The sequence below is a fragment of the Pezoporus occidentalis genome, unplaced genomic scaffold (genome assembly GCF_034315485.1).
Source record: "Pezoporus occidentalis ecotype Australia unplaced genomic scaffold, CSIRO_AGI_Poc_V1 ctg212, whole genome shotgun sequence".
NCBI lineage: Eukaryota > Metazoa > Chordata > Aves > Psittaciformes > Psittacidae > Pezoporus > Pezoporus occidentalis.
Window position 1 is genome coordinate 128,350 of NW_026913987.1, and position 26,837 is coordinate 155,186.

Here is a 26,837-nt window from a genome sequence, read left to right on the forward strand (position 1 = left end):
ACACAGTTTATGAAAGGCATAAGGGTTTATATGTACCAGGACAGAGGGTGAGGAACACAGAAGCTGAAAGTAGTTCAAAAAAACCCTGCGGCTGCAGACAAGTTGCTTTATGTTCTAGACCTTGTGGAGTGCTTGAACATGTAATTGCTTTTATTATTTTTGTCATGTGCTTACCAGTTTAGTGATGAGGGGGGTGGTGGTGTGTGTGAAGCAGTTCTCTCCCCCGCCTGGAAGTAAAGCAGAGGCACATTCACATGGCCTCTATAGAGCTGCTTATAAATTGCAATGGTCCAACTAAGAGAGGTGTTGGGCTCTGTTCAGCCTTCATTATGGTTTAGAAATTAATGTTACCTGTGGTGGAGAACTGAATATCCCACTTGCTGTTTGCTGCCATACTTGCCCAATAGTGTACCCTGTAGCAACAGCTGATCACATTGTCCTACTAGACTGGCAATTCTTTTTTCAAGAGTGTAATAAAGTTGCCCAGGTATTAGTCTCACAACTATTTATGCCAGTTGAACTTCTTGTGCCATTTCCCTCCTTCTATTGAGCAGTCCTGCAGTATGCAAGGATCTTGGCCCGTGGATGTGCTTCTCCTCAGGATGACACTGGGGAAGACAGTTTTTGTTCCCTGTTGGTGGATGGAGAACTACTTGAAGCAGGAACGGCACTGAATATATGAAACATGGGAATCAGGATGCTGACAGTCTTGCATCTGGAACTGGGGCTGACACCAGTACTTCTCATGTTAATTAACCTTTTATGCTTTTCACACTGGTATGGCCTACGATACCCTCTATTCTGGCAAATGGGAACCATCCCACCATAGCCATGATTTTATCCTCATGTGGGACTTGCTGTTGTATCTCCCTTGCACAGTATTCACCTTTTTACACTCAGCTGCTTCCAATACCTCCTGACTTTCAACCGTCATAGAATCATAGAATCCTAGACTGGTTTGGGTTGGAAAGGATCTTAAAGCTCGCCCAGTTCCAGCCCCCTGCCACAGACAGGGACCCCTTCCACTAGAGCAGCTTGCTCCAAGCCCCTGTGTCCAACCTGGCCTTGAACACTGCCAGGGATGGGGCAGCCACAGCTTCTCTGGGCACCCTGTGCCAGCGCCTCAGCACCCTCACAGGTGCTCTTCTGCCTAAGATCCCATCTCAGTCTCCCCTCGGGCAGGTTAAAGCCATTCCCCTTGGCCTGTCCCTACAGGCCCTTGTCCCAAGCCCCTCTCCAGGTTTCCTGTAGCCCCTTTAGGCACTGGAGCTGCTCTAAGGTCTCCCCTTCAGGAGCCTTCTCTTCTCCAGGCTGACCCAGCCCAGCTCTCTCAGCCTGGCTCCAGAGCAGAGCTGCTCCAGCCCTCGCAGCATCTCCATGGCCTCCTCTGGCCTCTCTCCAACAGCTCCACGTCCCTCTGGTGCTGCTGCCCCAGAGCTGGATCAGGGCTGCAGGGGGTTCTCCCCAGAGCACAGCAGAGGGGCAGGATCCCCTCCCTGAGCTGCTGCTCACTCTCTGGGGGTGCAGCCCAGCACACGGGGGGATTCTGGGCTCAAGCTCACACTGAAGCCGGGTCACGGGGAGCTTCTTGTCAATCAACACCCCGAAGTCCTTCTCAGGGCGGCTTTCTGCCCATTCTCGTCCATCCTGTGTTTGTGCTCGGGATGCCCGGCCCAGCCGCAGGCCCTCACATTGTACCATCCTGCAAGCAGTCGTTAGCGAGGAGCCCGCGCTGGGGATGTGTGCGGCGGGTACATTTTCTGCTGCACACTCTCCCTTGGGCTGCTTTAGGGTTTATTTTCGATGCCGTGGCTGACGGGTGAGCTCGTTCAGGACGATACGTCCTCCTCCCGGTACGACTTCTCCGGCCCCACTCAGCGTGCACAGCCGCCGACGCCCAGCAGGGGGCGCGCTCCTTCCCCGTTACCACCACCACCGCCCCTCGTCGTGCACGCTGGGAGTTGTAGTTCGTGCATACCGACTTCCCGCTGGACGCGCCGGCCGCCGGACTACAACTCCCAGCGTGCTGCGGGGCGCCGGGCCGGCCGTTCCTTTTGAATGATTTCACTGCGGTCGGCGCTTAGGGCGAGCATCGCAGCAGCGGCGCTCGGGGAGCGGCGGCTCAGAGGGCGTTTCGCCCGCGGATGGCAGCCCGAGGGGGCCGCGTCATGGCTGTGCGTGGGCTGCGGTGCTGCTAGGAGCCGCACACGGGCTGCGTGTTCGCCCCCTCGCTCGCTCGCTCGCCCGCCCGCCCGCCGGCCGAGCCGGCTGGGAGCCGGCGGGTGCTCCCGTCGACATGTCGTTGGCCATGGAGGAAGAAGAATACTCCAAGCTGCTGATGGAATCAGAGCCCGAGTGGCTGCGGAGCGAGATCAAACGGCTGTTCCAGGAACTGGGCGAGACCACCCGGGAGAAGATCCAAGCGGCGGAGTACGGGCTGGCCGTACTGGAGGAGAAGCAGCAGCTGAAGCAGCAGTACGAGGAGCTGGAGCTGGAGTACGAGACCATCCGCACCGAGATGGAGCAGCTAAAGGAGGTGAGGCGGCGCCGGGGGAAGGCGCCTTTTGGGAGGCGAAGGCGGCTAGGGGAAGGTGGGAGCGGGGCAGGTCACCGTCAGGGGAGCCCGGGGCGATGGGGCTGTGGTGGGGCACGCGGGGAGTCCGGGCTGCCGGAAGAATTCGGAGGCGGGCGAGCAGGCCTCAGTGTTGCTGCCTGCGGCGCGGTCAAACCGTTCTCCAAGATGACAGCTCTTAGAGACAATTGATTTTCAGACCAGGAAAGTGGAAAAATAAAGGGGGGGGGGGGGGGAGGGCGTGTATCTGCCTCTAACCCCCTGTGTTGTGCCGGGGGAATGTGCGAGGGAAGCGTGTAAATGCTTTTGTGTCTCTTCCCGTCCCCTCTTGTCTCAGGCTTTGGTGGCAGGTCGGCCTTGGGGCTGCAGCCAGGAAAAGAAGGCTGCTCTCGGCCGCCCCCAGCGAAGCGGTGTAGCGCTTCCCCGGCGGGGGCTGTCGGCCCCGACCGCTCCTCCGAGCGGGCGGGGCCAGGTTCGGGAGCATCTGGAGGCTTTTGTGTGGAGGGAGGAATCCTGCGTTGGTGTCAGTAACTTCCTTACCGCGGACCACCACAGAAATAACATAGCACAGAAAAAGGCTTGAAGACAACTTATTTTTGTTCTTATAGGGCAGCAACACTTAAGAAGATTGTAAAAGTTATTAAAAAAAAAGGGGGGGGGGGTAAGAAAATGGCAGGATCTGCAATGATTCACTCCTTTTTGCTTTTAATGTTTTGAAGGTTTTGCTTTGTGTATGCATGTCTTGTTGTAATTAAGTCGAAACCTGGGAGGCAAACAATTCTGGCAACAGCTTGGAGACCCTCCTAGGTAGCCTACACAGGGAAAAAGCATTGCTCCTCTAGTTTTTCTTGTGATGCTGTAGAAGAATCTGGTCTGCATTAGATCTTTTAAACCTTTAGCAGATGCATGAAGCGTGCTGTCAGAGGAGGAGTTTGTCTTCTTTGCTGCTTATTCAACTTCTTGCTTTTCCCAGGCACAGCTAGAGGAGTGTTGCATACAAGACTTGCCACATGTCAAGCTCCAACCTAAAGGGACTCCACCTTGGGTTACCTGAGGTTGTTCTTGGGGAGGCAGGGGATTAATGGGTAGCACGTCAGACTAGAACAGGAATGCTTTCCTTCTCTTGCTTCTTAACTGTGACTTCATGCAGGCTTTTAAAATGCAGCAGTTCTAGTCTCTATAGATTTATTCTTTTCTACTGTATCTGGAGCCCTCAATAGCACAAGGCCATGTTATGCCAAATGTTATGAAGGCATACAGAGAAGTTTCCTGCACTGCTTGGGTGTTGTAGGTTTGGTTAAACTTTAATGTTATAAAGCACCCCATATCATGGCACTGTTCATACTGTAGGCAAATGGGCTCCCAGTTTAGGAAATTTGTAATATAATTTGCAGAAAGTGCAGGCTGTTCTGCTACAGTCATCAGATCTTTCATAGCTTTCTGGTCAGGTTCTCCTACCTGTCTCCCATCCCTAACTTTGGCAGAATGTCATAACCTTAACCTCCACAGTTTTATCTCTTTGGTAAGTGCAGATGGCATCCTCAGAGCTGTACCCCATTTTATAAAGATGGCTGTGTGTATTTCCAGTGTTTGCAATTCAAGTCCTCCTGGTGAAGCTGGGGAGCTGTTCTGTCTTGCACTGAGGGTCCATACCAACCTCTCTTTAGTCATGGTCCTTGATAAATTGTCAGCTCTCCTCAGTTCGTCCCTTTATCTGCTTTGTGTGCATACTTGATCTCAGATCTTTTATGGTAATTTGTGCTGCATTTCTTCTATCGATTTGAGAGAACTAAATTTAAATACAAACTGTCTTCCTAAGTAAACTTATTATCTTGAGTCTCACCTTTGCTTTTGTAAAAGGGAACTGATTTCAAACTTTTATTAAACATTATACATGTGTTCCCTAACTCAAAGGAATAAGATACTGGCTTTCTTGGAGTGACATCGTCACACTGTATGCGTATAATTTTTACTGCTGTTTTTTTTCCGCTTCTAGGAGATGTAATAACGAAGAGTTGTTTCTGTAGGCTGTGTTCAACTAGTAAGTCATTTGGGAGCCTTTGTCTGCAGTCGTGCTGATCGTGTAAATTACAGGGCTTCTAACATGTCTGAGCTGTCAAAGACAGGTAGGGCCAGCTCTCTGCATGCTCCAGCCTACAAAATTGATTGACTGGGGGTTCTGTTATTTGTGTTCTTGATGATTTGTAGGGGAGGATGGCATAGAATGTTAACTTAAATAGGGTAGTGCTTCACTCAGTACTTTTGAGTTGCTTTTGAGATGTCAGTTAGATTGATAACTATGAGCTCAGTTATAAAACTGGCTGCTGTCCAAAGCTCCTTTCTGATTAGGTAGTTATGTTGCATTGGTGGTTATAGACTTGCATTTAAATCCTTTGGAAAACATGAGTGTTATGAATTACTTAGTTCTGTAATATAAAAGTATGCAAATAGACTGTGGCTGTCCTAAGAGTCTAAAAGCATGTGTCAGTGCATCACAGTTAATGTGATGTATATAGTTTATATATGGGGGGTAGGGGGATGCTTATAAGGAGGGCTGGTAGTGATCTGGAGGGTGACCTTATATCTGCTGGCTTTTATTTTATTTTTTTTTTTTTTTTTGCTTTTAAGGATTGTGTATTGACTTTATACCATGATTTGTATTGTCTAAAGGATTCCTGGTAGACTTGGAAGCTGTCTTTGACAGAAAACATTCAAATAACACATTCCTGCTTCGTTTCTGACTAGGCTAAAGTGGGGTGTCTTATGCAGCTGAGGTAACATGTTCCGGGCTGTAATATTTGTGCTGTTTATTTAAATGTGCTGCTCAGGTGGAGTGTACAGTATCTGTGATCACTGACAGAAGTTTTGATTTGCTTAATTCATTTAAATATGTAACAGTTACTTGGTTATGTGATACATCATCCAGATTGGTTTAGTGTTTTTACTGTGCACCTTCAAAAGTAGCGGTGATTTTTCCTTACTGTGTTAATCTAATTTCAAAACATTTTACCAATTGTACTACTGTATTGCTGTGCTCATCTTGTGTGTAGGAACATAAGGGCAAAGAAGGTAAAAATGGCTGGGCTAGAGTCACATAACAAGCCAGTGGCAGACTGGGATTAAATCCTCTGTGCTCATAGTTCGGTGCTGGATTGACTGTTTTTTCCATTCTGTCATAGTAAATAATGATGTTCAGTAGCTCTATGGCCTCAGGTACACCTCTGCAGCCTCCTTCTAATAAACATTCAGGTGTGATATTGATTCCTGCTGAAAGGGAAGGACCTTAATGACATTTGAGATTACCCCTAACCTTCCAGTGCTGTTAAAACAAAGGAAATGTGTTTGGTGGTGGTTTTTTTTTGTTGTTGTTGTTGTGTTTGTTTTTTTTTTGTGGTTTTCTTTCTTTTTGTGTATGTGGGTTGTTGTTTTTTTTTGTTGTTTGTTTGTTTGTTCTTTTTAATAGAATTTAATTCTGCTTATACACATGTAAATCTAGAATAAGTACAACTACAAATTGATATTGGGGAACTGATATAACTATTTTCCATTAGTATGTGAAAACTCATACTTCTGTGAACCTATTTTGTGGATTTAATGGCAATTTTTACTTGGACCCTAGCACCTGCAACAGCTCAAATGTTAAGAATAGAACAGAATTGCTGTGTCTAGTGTAGAAACAGACTGGAAACTGGTTGAGGTAAGTAAAATGCTCCCATGTAAACTAAGTTTCTTATATTTTGGTAAGTCATAATTGATGTACATTAAGAATACCTGTAATTAATCTGATGCCTGCAGTGGTAAAGACCCTTAGTACTGTATTTTGGAAAAGCTACTTTTCTTACATATCCGTATTTTGGGAAAAAGAAAATCTGGGAAATTAAACATTCCAGTTTTTCCTGCTGTACTAGAAATAGTAATCTGTCAGGCTTCATGTTGCTAACTTCATTCTCTTTGCCGCTGCTGCTTGAACTGCCTTTCTTAAAAATCTGCTTAATTATATTCTTAAAGTGATGATTTCAAATTATGTTCTTGTGAAATTGCTGAATTTTATTATTGGCCTTTTTCTGATAGAATTTCCTACACCTGAGGTAATATAACATCCATAGATATTTGGGTGACTTAAGTTGTTAGAAACACCCATGTTTCCAGAGTAGCGTTTTTCTCTAAGCTGCTGTAGTCTCAGTTGAGAGCTGGGTCTTGGTGAAACATCATGTTTTACTTCTGTTTTGTGATGCTTTTCTGTGCCTCAGCCCTCAATGAGGCTGTCCCTGACCCTCCAGCAAGTATTAGATAATGTGTTTCTAATTTTCTACATTAGATTAAACCCAAGGTTCAGGAAACAAAAGCTTGTGTTTGCTGTCCTGGTGGAGGGGATAAATGAACTGTGCTCTTTTTTTACTGTGGTTGTTTTTTTTGTTTGGTTTTTTTTTTTTGTTTCTTTGTGTTTTGTTTGTTTGTTTTTTGTTTGGTTTGGTTTGGTTTTGGTAGCAGATTTCTTCTTGCTTTTGAGTTACTTCAGTTCCCAGATTTGGGTTTCAGGTGTGTGCAGCTACCGCGTCTCAATGAACCTGTTGCAGTAGCAGCAAAGAGTTAATGAGAGGAGTATTTCAAGCTAGCCTTGCTGCTGAGCTTGACCATTAAACTGCTGCCTGAATAGTCCAAACCCCACAGCCTGTGCAGTGTGCGTGGGTCCATCTCATCGGGCTGCTGGGAATTAGCAGTCCTGGTGTGCTGCTGTGGCAGCAGCATTATTGTCAGGCTGGCAGTTATGGTAGTGGTCCCTACTGGGATGTAGTCTCTCTTGCAACGCTTTCTGTCTTTACCCAGATAAACTGTTCCTGTTAGAGACTTGCATTTGGCATCATTCAGTGCACAGTCCCAGATGGGGACAGCTGAGAGTTGAGGCTCTGCTTGTGGGCTGGAGGGCTGCTGTGGTGTTGAGAGACAAGGTGACAGGGTCAGCCCCAGGGGACAGACAGTCTAGGCAGAAGAAATACTGGATTAACTGCTTGAGGGATGGAACACCTCTCCTGTGACGAAAGGCTGAGATACTTGGGGTTGTTCAACCTGGTGAAAACTCTGTGGAGATGTTATTGCAGCCTTTCAGTAATTAAAATGAGAAAGATGGGGAAAGACTTTTTATCAGGGCCTGTTGTGATAGCATGAGAGGTGACTATTTTAAACTAAAATAGATTTAGGCTGGATGTGAGGAAAAAATTGTTTACAATGAGGGTGGTAAAATCCTGTCACAGGTTGCCCAGAGAAGTGGTGGATGCACCATCCCTGGGCACATTCAGGGCCAGGCTGGATGTGGTTCTGGGCAACCTGATCTAGTTGAAGCTGTCCCTGCTTCACTGCAGGGGGGTTGGACTGCATGAGCTTTGAGTGTCCCTTCCACTCTTAACTATTCTGTGGTTCTTCACACTGGCAGTCCCTCTCCACAGGTGCCACAGGGTAAGATTATTTCAAAGCGATATTCCTAAGGGCTTGTGTGAACCTAGAGGGGTTCTGACAGGCGCAGTTCTGCACGTGGCAACTGTGTGTTCGTACATCCCTGGAGTGGAAGTTTGTGCAGCCCTGATGTGCTAGACATGCTGCCTGGAAACTGAAAGTCTCAAACCTACAGTCATCTGTGTTTTGTCACGTGGGGTTTTTGTGTAGCTCTGCTGTGGTGATACCCACAGTTAAATCACAGTTCTTACTTGTCATTTCAACATCTGCTGGAACGCGCTTGCTAGTTTCTGGGCTGTTAATGCAGAATTTGTACTTTGAATTTCGGACCATTTTTCTTAGAATCTGAAAGAAAATTCTAGTTATTTGGAAAATTACCTGGTTTCCCTAGGAGGAGGGCGAGTGGGTAGGAATAGTAGTTTTGGTCTGTTTCCTGTCTGTCACTGTTGAACAGAACTGGTCCTGTAGTTCAGCTCTGGTTCCAAGGCAGAGAACTGTATTGACCTAATGCATGAATAAACTTATTTCTTCTTTCCTGTGTGCTACCCCAGAATTAACGGATTCACCATTTCCTCTTTTGCTCTACTGTGTGTGAGGTTGTGACTAATCTGTAGGAGCGTGGGGCCATAACATGATTTCCAGAGGGTGGTGCTTCCTTCAGGCATTAGTTTGCTTTCTTTCTCTCTTTTGGCAGGCTGCAGAGAATTGTTTGTTCAGTTCTGGTAACCCAGCAACAGAGGAATATAAGTGGGTTGGAAATATGATCTACAAAACCTTAGCAGGGGCAAGTGACATAAATAAACTGCAATCCAAATGAATGCAGTATCCTCCATTTTGGTGAACAGCTGAAGTTTTAAGTGTAGTAGCTGCAGAAATGTGACTTTCTCCATATTTTTCCCTTCTTCCACCTCCTGCTTTCCTTCCCCTTCTCTCTTCCCGTCACTGCTATGGCTGAAGTGGAGTCTGCTTCCACAAGCCAACATCCGTCTGCTTGCCTGCAGACAGGCATCACTTTGGAGTGGGTAGACGGGACCTATCTGAAGAGTCTGCTAAGTGCTGTGGTCTGTCTTGCCCATAAAACGGGATGGTTTGCCCCTGGGGCTGTAGGGAAGCAGGGATCCACACAGAAAACATCTTGGCTGTGGGATCTTGTGTGTGTGGACATGGGCCTAATTGGGAATGTTTGGCCCAAACTGAAGTGCAGTGTGGGGATGGTCTTGGTTTCTCTGCACTGCTGTGGCTGTGTTTGGCACTTGGGCTGGGGAGCAACTGTGCAGCACTGGGACCCATGCAGTTCTCAGTAAAACAAATGGTGTGCCTCGTGGTGTACTGCTCTCTGCTGTGGCATATGCCACACTGTTTTGTTTCTTTAAATCTTTTGTTTTCACCCCTTAATTGCTTCTAACATGCAGCCTGGATATTGGATATAGGCAGTGAAGCAGTATTATGATAAATTCATTATAATAGACTTCATTAGGAAGTCTCTCTGCATGTCCTGTCATTGTTGAACAGAACTGGTCCTGTAGTTCAGCTCTGATTCCAAGGCAGAGAACTGTATTGATCTAATGGATGAATAAACTTATTTCTTCAGTATTGCTACAAACTAAAAGGACACTTGAACTGCCATCTAACCTGCTGAAATCAAGCAAGTTTCACTGCTTCCTGTGTACAGAGATTTTGTTACATCCTATTTTAGTCTCTTTCCATGTTCAGAATCCTTTTGTTTTGAAATGATTGATGGATGATGTTTGTTTGGCACTCGTTCTGTTGCATGAACAGATGACTCTAAAGTTGAAGAAATTTTCTTGTACTCCCTGCCCACAAGGCTGGGTATGTTTTCTGGGAGGGATTTGGTTGGGATATCCATTGTGGCTAAATATTGTGACATGCATGCAACCCAGCCTGGCCCACTAGTTCTTGCTAGAGCTTGGCAGCGGGTGCACTGCCAGTAGCTGTGAATGAAAGCTTATAACAGTACGATGCTAGGAAGGAAACAGAGAATGCATTTTCAAGCATTTGGTATAGAATTATTTTGTGGGTTTCTCTGATCAGGTAATCATGTTTCACATAAATAATTTCTTGTGAAGTGAGGAACAGGGATTAAGCTATTAATTTCCAGTTCAAATTTTCATTTGTCCCTTTCAAATTTTATATAAATGTACATAATTTAACAGCTATAATGTGAGACTTGACCTATAACAAAAGTTGCCATTTTGCCCTTCATCAAATACCTATTCTTTCACACAATTTTTTTTTTCCTTCTCAAACTTTTGTGGCTTCAATCTCATATGTTTCTCATTGCAAAATCCAATTTACATGTTTGGCAATGGCTTTTATTCTGTCACTCAGCAGTACTGGGATGATGTTCATCATCTTACGACTGTGGTGGTACGCAGAGGGTTTTAAAGAAGAATCTGCATTGTGATGAAACATACAAGAAAATGCAAACCTTTGTGCACCCTCTGAAGTATTTGTACCCTTAAGAAGGCTTTGTCCCGGCCTTGTTCTCTAGAATAATATGCAGATTTTCTTTTATCCGAATTATAATTGAGTGCTAAGCTTTGTGATCTTAAATAAATCTGACTGCTGTAGCTTTTGTCTGCCAGCTTTGTCGTCTTTCATAACAATACAGATGGTTGTTTTTAAATTTGAATGGCTGGTTGGTTTTCGAGATGAATTAGATCCTGTCATGTAAAAATCTGCCTTGTGTGTACATAAGAAGTAGGCCCAATTTGAAAGTAGGATCTTTAGCATACTGTAGAGCTACAGAAAAATCTGCATTTAAATAGTGTAAATAAGTTAACTTCAAGTGCATGAAAACCAGAACATTTTGTTAAGTTGGAAAATCCCCTTACCATGGCAGGTTTATTAGGCCTTATCTGTGTGTTTGTGGAGGCTTTTTTTCCCCAATGGCAAGGAGAAATTTGCAATTTCAGGTATTACACTGGGCTTATTTTTAGTCTTGTTTTGCAATTTCTTTCCTTGTCTATCTTTAATAAGAATTTTACTTTAAATCCAAACTTCTATAATTTTCATGTCATTGGTTTTGGCAAACGGCTCTGATTTTCTCAGTCTGCTTGTGTTAGGATATAATGGTCTTTTCCTGCTGGTATTCTTGTGATCAAAACCATTTCGGGCAGGCAGGAAGGCACTACCTCTCTCATGTCAACTGCAGAGGTTACAGAGAGCTGACGAGCAGAGTAGTCACTTTCCCTCATTTCTAAGATTTCTCTAACAGCTAATGATTCAGTTGTGATGAGGTCCTCTGGGACTTCAGTGGGGACAGAGACCAGCCTCATATCACTTTGTTTCATATGTGAGTTGTGACAGGCTTGCCAGAAGAACTAATTGAAGTGAGAGGAACTTAGGAAAACATTAAATCCTCTTTTCTTCTGTGTGCTGGGCTCACACAGGATGTGGTGACATACGTGCCCTGGTGCAGCAGACCTGTTCAGGGGAGACAGATGTGAGAAAGCTGCCCCTCTAGCCTCAAATACAGCTTTTTGTAGACAAAATCTTGGCTTTGTGCATTGCCTTTTTATTGGCAGTGTTGCCAGTCTTGAATGCCAAGAATTGAGCCTTAAAAAAGAAAAATCATGCCTGTAGTTCTTTGAAGTAAGGCCTGAGGAAGGAGGAATTGAGAATTGGGTGACTTGTTTCTTTTGTGCACCCACAGAAGCTAGAAAGCACTTGAACTGCCCCTGTGTTTCCCCTCCTCCTCTCCTGAAGAGGACTGCAGTAGTTGTATTTTAAGTGCCAGATCATTTAAGACCTCTGATACTCGTGTATGTATGCACATACACATCTGAGATGTTAACTCAGTGTCTGACCTTGTACAGATGTTTGTACTCCTAATCCCCAATGTAAACAAAGGCATGCATAAAACCATACCCAGAACTCTGTAGCTGCTGTGAATTTAACGTGGGTTAGGGCTCATGTGTTCAAAGAACCTTAGTTGCAACTTTTCTAAAACCAGCACAAAAATGTATTCTGTTGTGCTCTAATTACTTACAAATGGGATGTGGACAGACCCTGAAACCTAAAGACCAGGACTGCTTCCCTAACAGGAAAATGATGTGCTAGCATTGCTTTGGAGAGCAGGCGCTGCAGTGGGGAAGTTCAGTGAGACAACCTTCATGAATACTTGGATTCAGTTCTGCAGTTGCAAGCACCAGACTTTTGTCTTGTTTTTCTCCCTCCTTTATTTTAAATGGGTTAGGAATGTTTTATGGGCAGGAAATGGGAATGGCTGTTTTGTGAGCACAGCTGTTTTAAATAAACTAGTGGAAGAAACCCTCCCCTTTTGGAAATGGCCAAAATTCCCTTGGAATTAGAGTAGCTATTTTCTTTTTGAAACAGCAGACTTAGCTTTTAAACAGTCCTTTTGTATCCTTGGTTTAAAGCATCCCAAGTTTCCTTACTGAGGCTACTAAGGATGTTTCCCTCATTAAAATCTGTGATAAACTGAAGGAAAGGGATTTTAGATTTTACTACTGAAGCTTAATCTAACATTCACTCTTCTTTAATTCTGAATTTTTAATCTTGTTACCCGTGTTGAGAAAGGAGCTACATCCTGAAATTCCACAAATGTGTTTTCAAGTAAAACTTAATGTACTTAAACAATTATTGATAAAATTACCTTATGTACAGTCCATGAGCTTAGCACTTCCTCATATGTGATACAGTACAATTAAACACTGAATGGATGGACTTGGCTAATTTAATGTGACCTTGGTGAACTGCTTTTAGAAATCTCTTTGAACATATCAAACCTAATTGTAAACAGAAATTTCCCCATGACACACAGCTAATACAATGCAGGTTTCTGTATTACATTGGAAGTTAATGAAGCCTAGATGTGTATCGAGTATCTTGCAGCAGGAGGCAGCTACTTCTATTTTTATTCCTTACTTTCTGTGTATACACATGCATGTCTGGCAATTTCCAGCATTATGAGAAGACTGAAAGAGCTGTTGTTTTTTTGCGTACAGTAGCTAAATACAAGAACGAAATATCTTCAACCTGCAGCTCTTTGTAAGAATGTATTTTGAAAAATGCTTATGATCATTCACTTACATATACATATAATGAAAGGGTGTGTAAATCATTGTCTTAAGTAGATCTTGGCAGCTGCTGTGGGGAAAGGGGTAAGGAGTACAAGTGTGCTATGAGCTAGGACTGAGCTTGCAACTTTCAATCTTTGTTTACATGCCTCAGGCTTGTCCAAGCACAGCGCTCCACAGAAACCTTCCTAGAGCTGTGGCTGTGGAGAATGTTGCAGCTTTGTCCCATACCTCGCAGTCCCCGTCCCCCGTCCCTCCCCCACCCGTGGGCACTGTGTTTGCTTTCCAAATAAACTTTCCTGGAGACTTTCATTGGATCTGTGACAGGATTTTTGAAGGCATCTTTCCCAACGGTGAGTTGTGAAGTTGTGGAGGTGCTTCTCCCATGTTCTGGCTCCTAGAAGCATTCCGTCTGTGAAGGTTTGTCCCTTTTGTTCAGATCCCTTCTGATGACAGTTGCTGAACTCAGTCTCCTAATTCAGTACGCATCAATTTGGTCTTAAAGTTTCTTCAGAAAGATCAAAAAAAACCCTGTCTTTTCATTTTAAATTCTTTTCCCAAAAGAGCTGTTTCTCACACCCTCCTGCCTGTCTTGTGCGCTCAAGAGTCACAGTCTTGATGGACTTGAAAGGGAGTCTCTGAGGCTGGGGGTAATGTGAACTGGGCAGGCTGGACAACTGGGAGGGTGGCAAGTGGGTCTGAGCTCCCCACAGGAGCCAGGAGAAACTGCAGTTGCTCGGTTCAATAGACCACAAGCTCCAGCCTCCTGCCTGTCTTGGGGCTGTATGTTTCTCTGTAGACCCACAGGGCTTTGGTTTTGTTGTGTCTCTGTTGCTGATTGTGAAAATCAGTGCAGTTGGGGAGCAGAGTACTTTACATAATCTTCATAAAATTTCTCCTTTTTCTGTTCAGGAAGGATTTCTACCAAAAGGTTGTCAAAAGTGGAGTCTCAGATAACATAAAAAATACTAGTTTTATTTGAAATTTAACATTACTAATCTGTTACAAGCCTGTAATTTTTCTCAAAATGTTAGCAATTACTGTATGTAACTTTTGCTTTCAGTTGTGCACATACGTCACATTTTGTCTTGCATGGTTTATATATGTAGGTAAACATTACATGGTAATTTCTGTATTCACTATGTAATATTCTAGCAATGGCAGGTGTACAAGTATTTGCACCATTGGCTTAAAAAGAAAATGGTAAGTCTTGGCCTTTGACTGAAGCATAGTTAAGCAGTGAAGGAATGTTATTTTGCCTTGGGACAAGTAATGTCCAGACAAACTGTCTCCCTCACTTGTGAAAATCCAAATACCAGCCAACTTCAAATGAAAGCTTATCTTTGCAAGACTGATAAAGTTTGTCAGTGGTGGAGAGCTGATCATGATCTTGCAGAAGACTTGCATGTTAATAGCTTGATGCTCATGTGTCTTTTCTTGATCAAGTGGTGGTTTATCTGGAGTGAGCATGCTGGGTGCTGTGATGATGAGCACTGCAAGAGAGAATAGTGCTCTGGGAGGCTGCCACACATAGTAGCCTGTAGCTGACTTACAAACTGCATTGAGAGACTACTTTCTGCATGAGAACAAGTGAGTTTGGCCTTGAAATAGTTTCAGGCTGGGATGCTGATTAGGAATTGTAGGAATGTGTGAGTGTGCACTAGATTCTTCCAGCTCTTAGGTGGAGTTTGATGGTTTGAACATAACATCTGCTAGCTTCCACCTTCAGCTATGTCAGTGGCTTCACTGTAGCCACATTTGACTGAGAAACAATAGGCAAAATATAAGGCAGCTATTTTTGTAAGTTTCTTCTTTTAGAATTACAGAATCCCAGACTGGTTTGTGTTGGAGTAGACCTTAAAGCTCACCCAGTCCCAGTCCCTGCCACGGGCAGGGACCCCTTCCACTAGAGCAGCTTGCTCCAAGCCCCTGTGTCCAACCTGGCCTTGAACACTGCCAGGGATGGGGCAGCCACAGCTTCTCTGGGCACCCTGTGCCAGCACCTCAGCACCCTCACAGGGAAGAGCTTCTGCCTAAGAGCTCATCTCAGTCTCCCCTCTGGCAGGTTAAAGCCATTCCCTGTGGCCTGTCCGTACAGGCCCTTGTCCCAAGCCCCTCTCCAGGTTTCCTGCAGCCCCTTTAAGCACTGGAGCTGCTCTCAGGTCTCCCCTTCAGGAGCCTTCTCTTCTCCAGGCTGACCCAGCCCAGCTCTCTCAGCCTGGCTCCAGAGCAGAGCTGCTCCAGCCCTCGCAGCATCTCCATGGCCTCCTCTGGCCTCTCTCCCAACAGCTCCACGACCCTCTTGTGGTGCTGCCCCAGAGCTGGACCAGGGCTGCAGGGGGGGTCTCCCCAGAGCACAGCAGAGGGGCAGGATCCCCTCCCTGAGCTGCTGCTCACTCTCTGGGGGTGCAGCCCAGCACACGGGGGGGTTCTGGGCTCAAGTGCACACTGAAGCTGGGTCACAGGGAGCTTCTTGTCAATCAACAGCCCCAAGTCCTTATTTGGGAGTAAGAAGTATGTTTTTTTCTTGCATGAGTGCAGGCTGTGATCTCTACTGTGAGTCCAATTCAGGAAGCTGTTTAAAGGTGGACTGAAGCCCAATCATCCAAAATAATCCCTGGGAAGTGAAGCACCTTGCACTTAACTGGCTAAATTAGAGCAGTGTTTGGGGAGTAGTGATGTTTTAAAACATTCTGCCCCTCCCCCACTGGTGACACTGAAGTCTTGTTCAAGATCTTTCAGTAATCATAGACAGTAAGAGCATGTTTGAGTTGCTTGGAACAAATCCAGATGTGGAGTTTTGTAGCTCCTGCGTCTAGTGTATTTGTGTTGCTTTGGAACAGTCCATAAAAACTAGAGAGTGAACCGTAGCACATACATAGGTAACCACCAGCACAATGTGCCATGTTAATTTATTTTCTCATTTTCTCTTCTTTGCTGACAGGTTATGGGGCCTCCATCTTTGGAGGCATTCAAAACCCAACTGGACAGTGTCCTGAACAACCTGCTGTAGGCAGCTGTGCTTTAAGCAGAAAAGTTGGACTAGGTGATCATCAGAGATCCCTTCCAGTCTCAACTGGAAGCAGATGCTATCTGCTGCTTACATGTGTGCTTTATAATATTCCTTGTAATTTGGGATACAGTTAGGGATACAGTTTGAACTCGGTTTTATGATTCCCCTCTTCCAGCTATGTTTAGGCAGTGAATTCTTGCTGAAAGACTGAGTAGCTGAATCTAGATTTTAGCAAGAGGAGTATGTGAGATATGTTAGCTGTTTGACTGGATTTCAGGAGGGCTGAAGGAAAATTGACTGCTGTAACACTTGCAGCATTACCTCTTGTGAAAGGAATGCTGAGATGGGTTGTCTTCTGTCACCATAGGCCTTTTGCAGGCTTTATAGTTTTATGCCCACACTTAGGTTTTTGCAGTGATCCTACTGAACACTCTCATGTTCAGTTTTGAAGCCCTCCTCTCACCCCTCCGTGTATTCTACATCAGTCTACCTCCTCTCCTTATGAACTGCTATTTAACTCCTAGAATGGTGTGCATGAATTATGGTCACCTTTAACTTCTCTAGGGTTCTGGGATGGGAAAAAATCCTGTATTTCAGGATTAGGTTTGACATGAGTGAGCCATTATACTTTTCCATCCTCTTGGATCCCCAGTGGAGATAAGTGTCATGGTGAATTAGAATCACAGAATAGTTAGGGTTGGAAAGGACCTTAAGATCATCTAGTTCCAACCCCCCTGCCATGGGCAGGGACACCTCACACTAAACCGTATCACCCAAGGCCTCGTCCAGCCTGGTCTTGAACACTGCCAGGGATGGAGCATTCACAACCTCCCTGGGCAACCCATTCCAGTGCCTCACCACTCTAACAAGAAAGAATTTCCTCCTTATATCCAATCTGAACTTCCCCTGTTTAAGTTTTAACCTGTTACCCCCTGTCCTGTCACTACAGTCCCTAATGAAGAGTCCCTCCCCAGCATCCCTATAGGCCCTCTTCCCCTAGGAGTTGGAGGGATACTGTACTTGGGACTGTCCATGGCCAGTAGGATGAGGCTTGACATATGTATCTTAGCCTGCTGTTAGCTCCTCTGTTGGGAGGTTTTTAGGAAGATGAGAGATCTTCTTAGTGTGTAGGGTTAGTGTCAGGGCTGCTGGCACAGCGGACTTGAACAGCATCTGGTCTGTAAATTTGGAGGAAAATTTTCCCATCAAAACGTTCTATATTTCAGCCTCTCATGCATATGTCTAGGGCAGGGAGAGCATAGCTTTCACAGCAGTTTTGTGTTTAAGACAAGCTTCATCCAAGGACTTACTTGCAAATCAGCTTGTTTTTATCCTCTCTGCGGAAGGAGACGAGAAATGTCTCAGTAGGTTCCTTGCTGCCTACTCACTGAATTTGGAAGCCAAACAACAGCAGTGCAGTAAGAAATATGTTGACAGGGAGCTGCTGATACCTGCAGGTACATCTGCATAAAACGGAAGCTGTGTGGATTTACATTAGCTACTGTAATGGTTTGTAGCTGTCTGTTCTAATCTAGCCTGTATAGGCAGGCACTTTAAAATACAAATGAGTTCTTGGGACTGAAGCAAATAGACCCTTTTAATGTGACACAAAGCCTGTTAACATCAAAATTGGTCTGATGTTCCTCTGACACCCCCATTGTTAAGGTTTGTGGGGAGTATAGTAGGGTATTCATTCCTTTCATGTTCCTCGGCCTGTGAGACTGCAGCTGGGAACCTCTCTTGGAATTTGGCTCATCCGGGGCTGGTGAAGCTCCTGCAAGGCATCTGTTCACTTCTAAGGTCTTGGCTCTGACAGTTGTGAGAACTGGTCTCAAAGACTATGGACCCCGTGGTTTACCAAGCTTCTACTTGATCAGTGTGGGGTTTGTTGCCTCACAACAGTCCTGTCCTGTACTTACAATAAGCCTGAAATAGCGTTAAAGTTAACACTGTATTTTTATGTGTGCTTCACAAGGAGTGTATTTTGTCATCTTACTATCATTGTTCTCTGTGGCAGGGTCATCTCCATAGAAAGTGATTAATTTGAAAATATTTCTCTTGCCCTGGGCTCCCCTTTTGCTGCCTGTGTTTGTCATGTGTTAGCTTTGTCTTACTGCACATAATACTAGGCTTTGTATGTAGAACGTGGCCTTAATCTTCAGTGGGCTCTGCTATACAAGGCAATGGAGCTTCCACAAGATGTGGAGTTTATGCAGATCTGAGTTTTGTTCCATTGCCTCTTGGTTTTATGAGGCTCTAAAGGTTTTACTTGTAAAAGATTGCCAGAGCTAACAAGAACAGCCCAGCACTTGGTTTTTTCATGCATATGAATGCTCTACATTACACAGGCTTGGATTTTTAACCTTCCTCTTGAGTTTTAAGATCGGTGTTAATGCTGCCTTTGGTACCGGTGTTGCAGCAGAGCCTAGTTAACAGTGTTTTCTGATTGGGCTTAGTGATCTAGTGTCTTGAAATTTCAGGACTGTAGATAATGTTTGTATTTCTGTTTCTCTTTCTTGGAGTGCAGAAAACTGCTGTAGTAATGGAAAAAGTTATGTTTGAGTAATTTGAATAACATCTGCGAGGACAGATCAGTTCCTTTTACTCCACTTCTTCAGTTTTTCTTCTTTGAGGCCTTTGTATGCCTGAAAACAGTGTCTATTTATGATGCAACAGACCACCTTGCCTAAATTCCATCTCTGGATGTAAAATGAGCTCTTGGAGAGACAGGGAATTCTTCCTTGTAGTCTTAAAATATAAAACCAATCTGCTTTAGTATGTCACCAAGTGCAAGATGGGGATCTCTGCTTCTCCTAGTTTTGTGTTGACATCATAGTCTGGTTTTGAATTAATCATGCTGTACAGGTTAGTCCATAGATGTTTCTTTGAGAATGAACAGCAAGAGTAGCAGTGGCAGTGAATGTAAAGTTATCCAGGGAAATGGTGGAATGGGTGCTTGCTGTTAAGTGTGCCTTTAAGAGCTGTGTGTCTGATTCAGGAAGGCTGGAGAATGTAGCCTTAAAACTTCCTTCAGTCCTGACTTTACTCTTTACTGCAGTCTCTTACTTACTGTTCTAAATCTGAGAAAATGTACTTTTAATGAATTACCTTCCTGTGACCAGAGTAGGGCAAACGTGAATGGAGAGGTGATACAGCAACTCATGAAGCTAAACACAGAGGTGTAGCTTAAGGCACTCTGTGGCACTGTACGCATCTCTGCACATCTGCTGTGTCCCTGCTGTGTGGCTGCATTAAATACATATTGCATATTTGGGGTCTGATTTCCTTCCAGGCCCATTCTCCGTCTACATATAATGCATGTCTCTTAGCACATTACATCTTAAATGTAGTTTGATGCTTTCAGTTGACAGCAACTTCAACATCCATACAGTTGCACCCTAGCATTCAGAATTGCTTTGCATTTGGTTCTGGGAAGAGCAGCAGAGCAACTTTTATCAGCATGCCAAGAACAGGGTTTATTGAGTGTGATAATATTAAATGAGCACTCTGAATATGTAACTGCAAAAATTATCCCTCATAAAAAAAAAAACAACCAAACCCAAGCAAGTCAGAATCCCTTTACTGTTTGATCCTTCAAGACAAGATCCGTCTTGAAGTCATTTTTGAGCGTCATGCCAGGCTACCGGTGTTGAAGGGAACTAGAGAAGAATGCTCTTGGCAAATGATGCAGTTATTCAAGTCAGGTATTGTTCTCAAATAACTAACAATGTTTTAAACTAGCGTATGCTTACATACTGAACCTGTGTTTTGGTTATCCACTTTGTTTACTTGAGCTTCTGCCACAACTTGAAGGGGGGCTTGCATGTGTGAACAGTAGTCAAAAAGACTAGTTCTTTCACACTGGTAAGTTTAAACTAGCACTGTTCCTTGTCCCAGCTAGGATAATTTCCCTGTCCTGTATGAAGGTTTAGACTGAAATAGTGTCTTGAATGGACTTGTGTCTCTGACAGTTGCTGGTTAGCTAGATTTGGTTAACGTGGGATGTTTTTAACAACTCTTGCACAGCTCTGTTGGAGATGATGCTTTTTGCATTTTACCTTGGGAGGCTAGAAGGGGAGACAAACTGTAGCCTTAGGCTAAGAAGTTGGAACCAGTTACTGCACAAAGGGGATAAAGACTGTTGGCTGCCCATTCATATCTGAAGGGCAGTGTGGTCAAGCAGCTACCTACAGACTTGCATCTCCCCATTCCTACTTCCCCTGCCCTTCCTTTCCCTCAGTTTCCTACTGAACTCTGTTGCGGTCTCTGCAGTGCAGGTTCCCTTGATCTGCCAGCTGTTGTTCTTACCCTGTGGCGCTATCTTGGCTGTCTTCTCTTAACCTTTTCCTACAGACAGGTGTTCTTTGCCTTATCCATTGACACTAGTGGTTCCCATGGCTTCTCATCTTATCAGTCTTTTCCTGACAGTTTTCTTTTTCAGTTCCCAGCCCACTTGCTGCAGAACCTTTCACCCCTCCCTGGTTTCAGGATGTTCTCATGGCTCAGCCAGATGGGCATCATCTTTCAGGCCTGAGGTCATCAGAAATGCCAGGGAATGCTAAGCTGAGTAGAAAGTGGAGGAGGAGGAGGTTTAATCTTGGTTTAAGGCTGTGCCTATGCATAGAAATCACTATTTTACACTAAACTTTTCAAAATAAAGCTGAGTTGAGTTAAACTGTGCTGTAGGCTCCGGGGTGTCTTGATTGAGCATGGATGTAAGACAGGCGTCACTGCAACAAAATCTGTTTGAACAAGAATTGCATTTTCCTGGGAGGATATTAGAATTGCTCCAAATTAGATGACATGTAATGGGCTCCTGAGCTACTGGCCCTTGATAGGGTTCCAACCACACTGCACCTAAGGCACACAATGTGTGTCCTCCAGCTGCCTGAGCACACAACGCAATGTCTCTTGCCCCATCACCCAGGAATAGCTGGGGAGGTTCCTCTGCTGACCTGGCCCAGCTGACACAGAAATGAAAGATACCAGCATCTCCCTTGTACCTGCACCAGCTGGGCCCTGACCTGAGGCCCAGTGTGTTATTAACATCTGAGCCTGTCAAAAGGCTGCAGCTCTTCCCTGTGTGTTGTGGCCAGTGTCTCTGCCCTTCAGCACCGCTGGCTCTTCAGGTTCTCCCTGATTTGCACACCAGTGGGGGCCTGGGGGTTTGTGTCCCCACTGGCTTCTTTGCCCAGACAGGGCTGCCTGGTTGGAAGCTTTGCAGGAGGAAGGCTTTTCACTACTGCCTCTGTCTGCCAACTTCTATTTGCAGTTAAAGGGTAATCTTTTCTAAATGGTGCTAAATTAAGGCTAAATCCCTCCCTCATGCCACATAAGAGGATGAATCTCCGGTTTTCTAAAAACAGCTTATTGTTTGGGCTACTGTCCAGCTGACCTGGACAACAATGGCCTGGGCAATTTGTCTGTTGAGAGGAATCAAACTTTTTGTTCAGTTTCTCTGTGTAGACCCTACTCAAAGGTCTGCTATGGGGGATATGGAGAAGCAGAGGAGTTATTTACCACTTTCTTGTATTGTATTAGATTTGAAACTTATGAGGAGGCGTTGTTTGCTGGAGTGCTCATCCAGGCTGCCGTGGCAGTGGGGAGAGGACTATCCTTGTGTGCTGGGTCTGTGCTGTCAGCTGCAGCTCATCAGCTGCTGGCTGTGCATGGTACGAGCGTTACGTTGAAGAAAAGAGTCCTGGCAGCTTGTGTTGGTTTGTTTTAATCAAGGCAACTGTGTACGTAAAACTTTAGCTTAAATTATTGTTGTTTGACACAAGGCTATTGCCACAACATAAACTGGTGAGGCGGGGAGTTAACTTTTGACCTCTCTTTTGAGATTGGTGGTCTGGATTAATACACATGATACGCAACAAATTTCACCTTTGGGGAAAGTCAGGGACTGCCTTCTGATCACTTGTTAACACTAGGCATTTATGCCTCCTTCTAGGTGAACTACTGTGTCCATAGGGCCAGCTGCAATCAAAAGTTGTATTTGCTTGAAAATATGTGGAGGTGTTTTTAAAAAGGTTCTTAAATAAGGAAATGAAGTTGAGTAGGAGGCAGGGGGCAGAATGTGGGAGCAAATTGATGCACAACTGATCAGTGAACGTGCTATTGTAAAATGTGTCCAGAAGCTTGCTTTTATTACGTGTTTTAACACACGTTCCTTGAATGGGGTGGGGTGGGTGGAATCCTGTAGTATTATAAAGTATTATGATATAAAATCCTCTGCTATACAAGATTTTTTTTTTCTTTGTGTTCGCTTATGACCAGATGCATACACATCTGTAACATTCCTATAAAGATCAGGCTTGGTTTTGGCTTTCTTGGTGTGCTACCAGGCTCCAGGAAGAGATGAATCCTATAATACTCTTGTCTCACTGAAGTGTCAGAGTTGCTGGTTCTCTGCTGGCAGGTGGCTTCAGATGCACAACCACCTCAAGGCAGGTGACCGTGGCTGAACCTTTATACAGGTCTTTGGGATATAATTAATGACAATGAAACCTGCATTATGCTCTTAACTAAATGTGAGGTCAGAACTTGAGTCAAGATGTTTGAAGATGTTTATCAATGAGCTACCATCTGTAGCAAGTATTCCGAAAGCAGGCAGCACCACGTGAAGGGCTTTGCCTGGAGATACATGTAAAATCTCTAACAGGCACTCCCTGTCTTGGAAAACAACATAAGCAAAACTGAAGAGCTGGATGAACAGCTGTGCCGATGGAAAGTGGCCTTTGAATTAGTTGTTGCAGCAGTTAAAAAGTGAAGTTTCCTCACATGTCTAAAATCCAAATTTTTTTTAAGTTGGTAATGACATTTGTTTCTTTTAGTGGGTATGGAAGTTGATGAGAGCGGGGTTGAGGAATGTAAACATCCTTGCTTCCTGCTGCTCTCTGCTGCAGGCTTCTACCCTGCTGAAATCAGGAGCATGATGAGCTTGTGAGCAGAAGACAATAAAATTATTCATTCTACTTCCTTCTTATTTTTAAACAATATTTGCTACCACTTCATTAGTATTGCTAAAAAGAGTTAGTCTGAGCTTAGCCCTTACATCTTTCTATTTTGTTTCTGTGTATGCAGCTCTGTCTTGTGGTGTTTAACAAGCAATTGGGGATCTGTGGGAGGATTTTACATTTATCATCCTGTCTGTGTTTGATGTCTGCCATGCTAACTACTGAATTCACACCTTTACACAAGGGATGTACATACTAGATCTACATATGTAGCACTTTAGTTACTCATGGAGCAAGGCAGCAAAAATGAGATTTTTATCTCCAGAAATGAAGGAGAATATTTAATTATTTTTAAATCTGTTTGGAAGGAGAGAAAATCAGTTCACTAGGTATACATATGAAGTCTCAGTCTTCTTAGTTGGAAATAAATTCTTTAATGAAATACAAGATGTATTTATGGTTTGACTTGGCAATGAACAGATGTATTACACCAGCTATTTTAGGAGCTCTAACTATGATCTGCTTTCAAAGACTCCAGAAGGCACAGACTTAATTTATTGCCTTTTATTTCTGAATGTCTGGGGCTTTGGAATAAAGTAACAACGTGTAGATTATTCAATTTTCTTGTCTTTGATAATCTTGGACAGATTGCTAAAGTTTGATCTACTTCTTTCTTTTGTAATGTTTCTTGCAGTTTCTCACTGTGTAAATCCATCATGCTGTTTGAACATCTTAATTGGTCTTCACTGGATCTTTGTAGCTGTAGTGTAGTTTCAGGTTTCAGACCTCGAATTTGGACTCGCAAGACAGATGTTTTCAGGACAGTCTTCTGGAACTTGTAATGATCTTTATTTCTGTTGATTTCTAACTGCAGTTAAGCTGCTCTTCGCATGTTTATTAAATGTCTGCTGAGCAATTCTCTGAAGAGTTTGGTAATTCCATCATTTCTGTGTTTGAACTTGCAAGCTTTGAGGCATCTTTTAACTTTAATTTTTTTTTCTTTCTTTTTTTAGTAACGGTTTTCTGTTCAGGTGCTTTAAAGTTCAGACAGTAAATTAGAAATGTACGTGAGTCTTCATAGTCTTTTAATAAAAAAAAAACAACAACCAAAAAACCCCTTTGGCATCACTAAGAATAATCAGGCCTTGTTCTGTTATCATTCAGTCCTTTATTTTAAATAATCATTCTGATCTCTTTTGAGTAGGCTGTGATTGTGTACAACTAATCTGTAGTTTGAAGCCAGACTTTTTCTTGTCTCTTTCCTGTTGCTTGTTTTCTGGTGCATTGCTGGCAAGGACAGGCTCCTGACTGCTGGGTTGTGTTATTTTATTTTTTGAAGACCCATTTTGGGTTTTAGTGTGGGGTTATTTTTGTTTTGTTTTGTTTTGTTTGTTTGTTTGGTTTTTAAATGACAGTTCCTCTGAAACTTTTTTAAGGCAGGAGTAGACCATGTTCACACATCATCTTGGCTTTCTCAGATTACATCCAGTTTAGAGAATTTTGATTTTTGAGATCTTCCCTGTGAGGGTGCTGAGGCGCTGGCATAGGGTGCCCAGAGAAGCTGTGGCTGCCCCATCCCTGGCAGTGTTCAAGGCCAGGTTGGACGCAGGGGCTTGGAGCAAGCTGCTCTAGTGGAAGGTGTCCCTGCCCGTGGCAGGGGTTGGAACTGGATGAGCTTTAAGGACCTTCCAACCCAAACCAGTCTGGGATTCTATAATTCTGAGTTTATTCTGCTTTCAGACAATGGGTATTGCTGTGGTAAGGTATCTAGACAAGGATTCTTCCATTGCACTTCACAGCTCTGTCTTGCAAGTGATGAGTCTTGCTCACTTTCTGTCTTCCTGTGGGCAAAGGTTAGATCTGTCCTGGTGGAACTGAGAACCTTCTGTATGAAAAAAATGTGTGTTTTACACTGCTTGTTTTGAAAATCTTGAAATATGTAACAGGCTTTCATTTTTCTTAGAGCTGTAATTGCTCTCACGTAGATCACGCCTCACTTGTTATAAAAGTACTGTAGCACTTGGTCCTTTTCCTGCTTTTCCGTAATCTGTTTGAACCCAGCTAATTCTGGGCATCCGCAAATGTGGATGTGAACATATAAGTCCTTGTCTGTGCCTGTCCTTAGATCGCCTTCTTCTAGTTAGCTACTCAGTAATGAAGATGAAAGTAGTGATATCACAGTGGGAACTGTGATGTCCTCACTCTTAAACCCAAAGGCGTGTTGTTTGCCATAGGAGCCCATCAGATGGAGGGTGTGCACTCTCTTACTATATAAAAAAGATGTGGACAGGCTGGAGAGGGTCCAGAGAAGGGCTACCAAGATGTTCCAGGGACTGGAAAGCTGAGTGAGGAAAGGCTGAGAGAGGTGGTCTTGTTCAGGCTGCAGAAAAGAAGGTTCAGGTGTGACCCTATCACCAAGTTCTAGTATTTAAGGGTGGGCTGCAAAGAAGATGGAAACTCTTTTGCAAGGAGTCCTGTGGAAAAGTGGAGGGCTGATGGACACAAGTTACTCCTTGGAAAATTCTGACTAGACACAAGAGGAAATTTTTTCACAATGAGAACAAGCAGCCACTGGAATAATCTCCATAGGGAAGTGGAGACTCCACAGCGTTGGGCACTGTTAAGATTCAGCTGGACAGGGTGCTGGAACATCTAGTCAGGTCATGCTCTGCTAAAGAATGTTGAACCAGATGATCCTTGAAGTCCCTTCCAACCTGGTATTCCTTGATTCTGTGCTTACATACACGATCTGGCATTTACTTGCACAAGGGCAAATCTGCAGTGTGTCTGGTATGATTAGTGGAATTGCATCCTATAAACTGTGCTGAGTAAACTCTGGGACTCAAGCTTTCAATGGATGATGCTGACTTGTCCGTCTTTTATTTTTAAAAATAAATAAATAGAAGGAATTTGGAAAGCCATTGAGAAGATGGAATTTTTTTATTTTTTTTTTTCCCACTGACATTTTGGTAGAAGTATCGAAGTGAACCAATTCTGCCATAAAACTCATGCAGATCTAACTTGTATTTGGCTGAAAAATTGGGCAGTTTGGAGGAATGAGATCTGTTTGGTTTTGTTTTTTGTTTTTTAATCAGCTTTAATTAATGTGTTTAGTGAATTTTGAGCAAAGACCATTATTTCCAGCTGAAGTGGCCGAAGTCACTTGTGTTATTTCTGTTTGTATTTATGGGGCTGAAATTTAGGGGACATGCCCCCCTTGGTACATAAGGGGAAGAGTAGCTCTGAGAAGTAGCTGCCACAAGTAACTATAGCTCTAGCGATCTTTGTGCTGGCATGCACTGCTTAATTCCTGAAATCCAGACTGTGTGGCCTCTGTCATGGAATTTCTATGAGTGTTGTTTTTAATTTACCTTCTCTTTGTTTCCTTGTTTCCATGCTAACTTGTCTGTCACTTCTTTTTCTGCCCACTTAGCAGGAGCAGGACTGATGTGCTTTTTGATGCTTGTCAGCTGTTGATTGATTCCTGGTGTAGCTATAATCTCTAAGTAAAAATCCAGTACCTACTAACAAACTCTTTAGTATTTTGTGCACTCTGCACCTGTCTATGTGGGTTTTTGTGTTTTGCATTCTGGCTTATAGTTTCCTTGGCTGTTCACCTGTATTCTTCTTACTCTTAACCTGTTTGTGTTTCCAGTAACTTGATTCTGTTGCAGTTCAGGCAGAATACATAGGATAATAAAAGCTTTAATGTCTTAATGCAATCCATTTGGATCAATGCTGTTCTGCCGCATTGTCAGGGAGGAGGACCTACAACAGCA

The 26,837-nt window shown here is 43.9% G+C and overlaps 1 protein-coding gene across 3 annotated transcripts in view; it reads left to right on the forward strand.

Annotated features, from left to right (window-relative positions):
- Positions 1–2,043: 2,043 nt before the first annotated feature.
- Positions 2,044–26,837, forward strand: part of BICD2 (BICD cargo adaptor 2) — a 92,802-nt gene continuing 68,008 nt past the window's right edge. For all 3 annotated transcript variants that reach the window (XM_062619579.1, XM_062619580.1, XM_062619581.1), the window contains exon 1: positions 2,044–2,536. In XM_062619579.1, the coding sequence (XP_062475563.1) occupies positions 2,297–2,536 (240 nt within the window). In that variant the 5' untranslated portion in view covers positions 2,044–2,296. The remainder of the gene's footprint in view (positions 2,537–26,837) is intronic.